General features: G+C 42.1%; 1 protein-coding gene across 1 annotated transcript; it reads right to left on the bottom strand.

The window, feature by feature from the left end:
• LOC110695423 lies at positions 1-1,619 on the bottom strand. The gene is made up of 2 exons (XM_021872655.1): positions 1,292-1,619; positions 1-1,232 (listed from the first exon to the last, which is right to left on the bottom strand). Exons 1-2 carry the CDS (start codon positions 1,617-1,619, stop codon positions 1-3), a joined length of 1,560 nt encoding a protein of 519 aa, XP_021728347.1.
• Positions 1,620-1,869: the final 250 nt, after the last annotated feature.

The following is a 1,869-nucleotide window of genomic DNA, read 5'->3' as shown; positions in this document are numbered from 1 at the left end:
CTACAACTTATTCTTCTCCTTGTGGTATAAATGGGACAATTTCTTGCCCGGAATTGCTGACGGGGTGGGTGTTGCACCTGGTGGTATAGGTGGAAGCTTGGACTGTTCATTCAATTCCGCCACCTTCACCTGCACATTAGTAGGCATAGAAAAATCCAAGCAATCACCAGACACAACATTAGTTATACGTATGAGGAGCTCATCCCCACGATCAATGTTAGAAACATCATGCAGTATTGGATCGACAACATTTATGGAACATAAAGAATGAGTGTCAACAGGATACTTTATGGAATCATAAATGTTATACACAATTGCTTTCCCATCAACCTCCATAGTAAAAGAACCAGTAGACACATCGATTTTTGTCTTAGCAGTCTTCAAGAAAGGTCTTCCTAACAGGATGGGGACTGCTTGTTTGTCATGTTCCATGTCAAGCACATAAAAGTCAGCAGGAAAAATCAATCCATCAACCTTAACCAACACATCTTCCACCACCCCCTTAGGATACACATTAGACCTATCAGCTAACTGAATCACTACCCCAGTTTCATGTAAAGGTCCAAGTTCCAAAGATTTAAACAGGGAATATGGAATAACATTGATTGATGCACCTAGGTCCAACATGGCCCAGTGCAATGTGGTGTCTTTTATTGTAACAGGAACAGTAAACATACCAGGATCACCACATTTTTCTGGGAGTTTCTTTTGGAAAACCGCAGAAACATGAGCACTCACCTTTACCTTCTCTTTTCCTCCCAACCTGTGCTTTCTCTTGATAGTGCACAGTTCTTTCATAAACTTAGCAAAACGAGGAATACTTTTAATCACATTCAAGAGGGGCATATTTACCTCACATTTGCTGAAAGTCTCATAAATATCCTTGTCTTTCTCATACCTTCGAGTATCTTGCAAGGCTTCAGGGAAAGGTGGCACAGGCTCATAAGAGGGAAAGGTTGGCGGATTCGCCTCAGTTTCTTGTTCTAATTCCTCCTCTTCAACTCCAATCAAGTCTTTAGCCCTCTTAGTTGCAATTACAGTCTGTTGCAACTCTTTGCCACTTCTCAATGTTATTGCGTTGACCTGTTGCTTAGGATTCAACTCCGTTTGAGATGGAAGTTTTCCCGAATCCTTAGCTTCAAGTCTGCTCACCGCACTTGAGATTTGACTAACTTGATTTTCCAAATTCTGAATACTTGATTTGGTTTCTTGTTGAATTGCACCATATTTTGCTGCATAGTAGAAACATTAGAAGTTAGTGATCTAATCATTTCTTCATTTGACATATTACCTGAATTCGAGCTTTGGCCTTGAGGTTTTGGGAATGGTGCCCTATATTGCTGAAACTGCTGCTGGCCTTGAGCATTTTGATGTTGTTGCTTTCCTTGGGAATTCCCATATCTCAAATTTGGATGATCCCTCCATCTTGGGTTGTAGGTATTTGAGAAGGGATCATATCTTCTCTGAGGACCTTGCCCTTGGAAACCCATTGCATTTGCCTGCTCATTTAGCTCCTCTTGCAATGTAGGACATGAATCAGTGGGATGTCCCATTGAGGTGCATATACCGCAAGCATTCAGCTGTTGTTGATTCCTTGAGTTCACCATGAACTCGCGCATCATAGAAGTCAAATCAGCTACTTGGCTTTCTAATTCAGTGGTATTTGAGTTTGCTGCATTCACTCGGCGCGTGGAAGTTCTCTAACTGAATTCCCTAGAGTTCTCTGCTAGCTCTGCAATCAACCTAGTTGCATCTCCTGGAGTCTTATTTACTAGCCCTCCTCCACTGGCTGCATTCACCATCCTCAAGCCTTCATCGGTTAGACCTCCATAGAAGTATAGGATGAGGTCTTGTTCGGAATACCCATGG

Source organism: Chenopodium quinoa, unplaced genomic scaffold (genome assembly GCF_001683475.1).
Source record: "Chenopodium quinoa cultivar QQ74 unplaced genomic scaffold, ASM168347v1, whole genome shotgun sequence".
NCBI lineage: Eukaryota > Viridiplantae > Streptophyta > Magnoliopsida > Caryophyllales > Amaranthaceae > Chenopodium > Chenopodium quinoa.
Note: the sequence above shows the minus strand (reverse complement) of the source record. Positions and strands in the feature narration are given on the sequence as shown.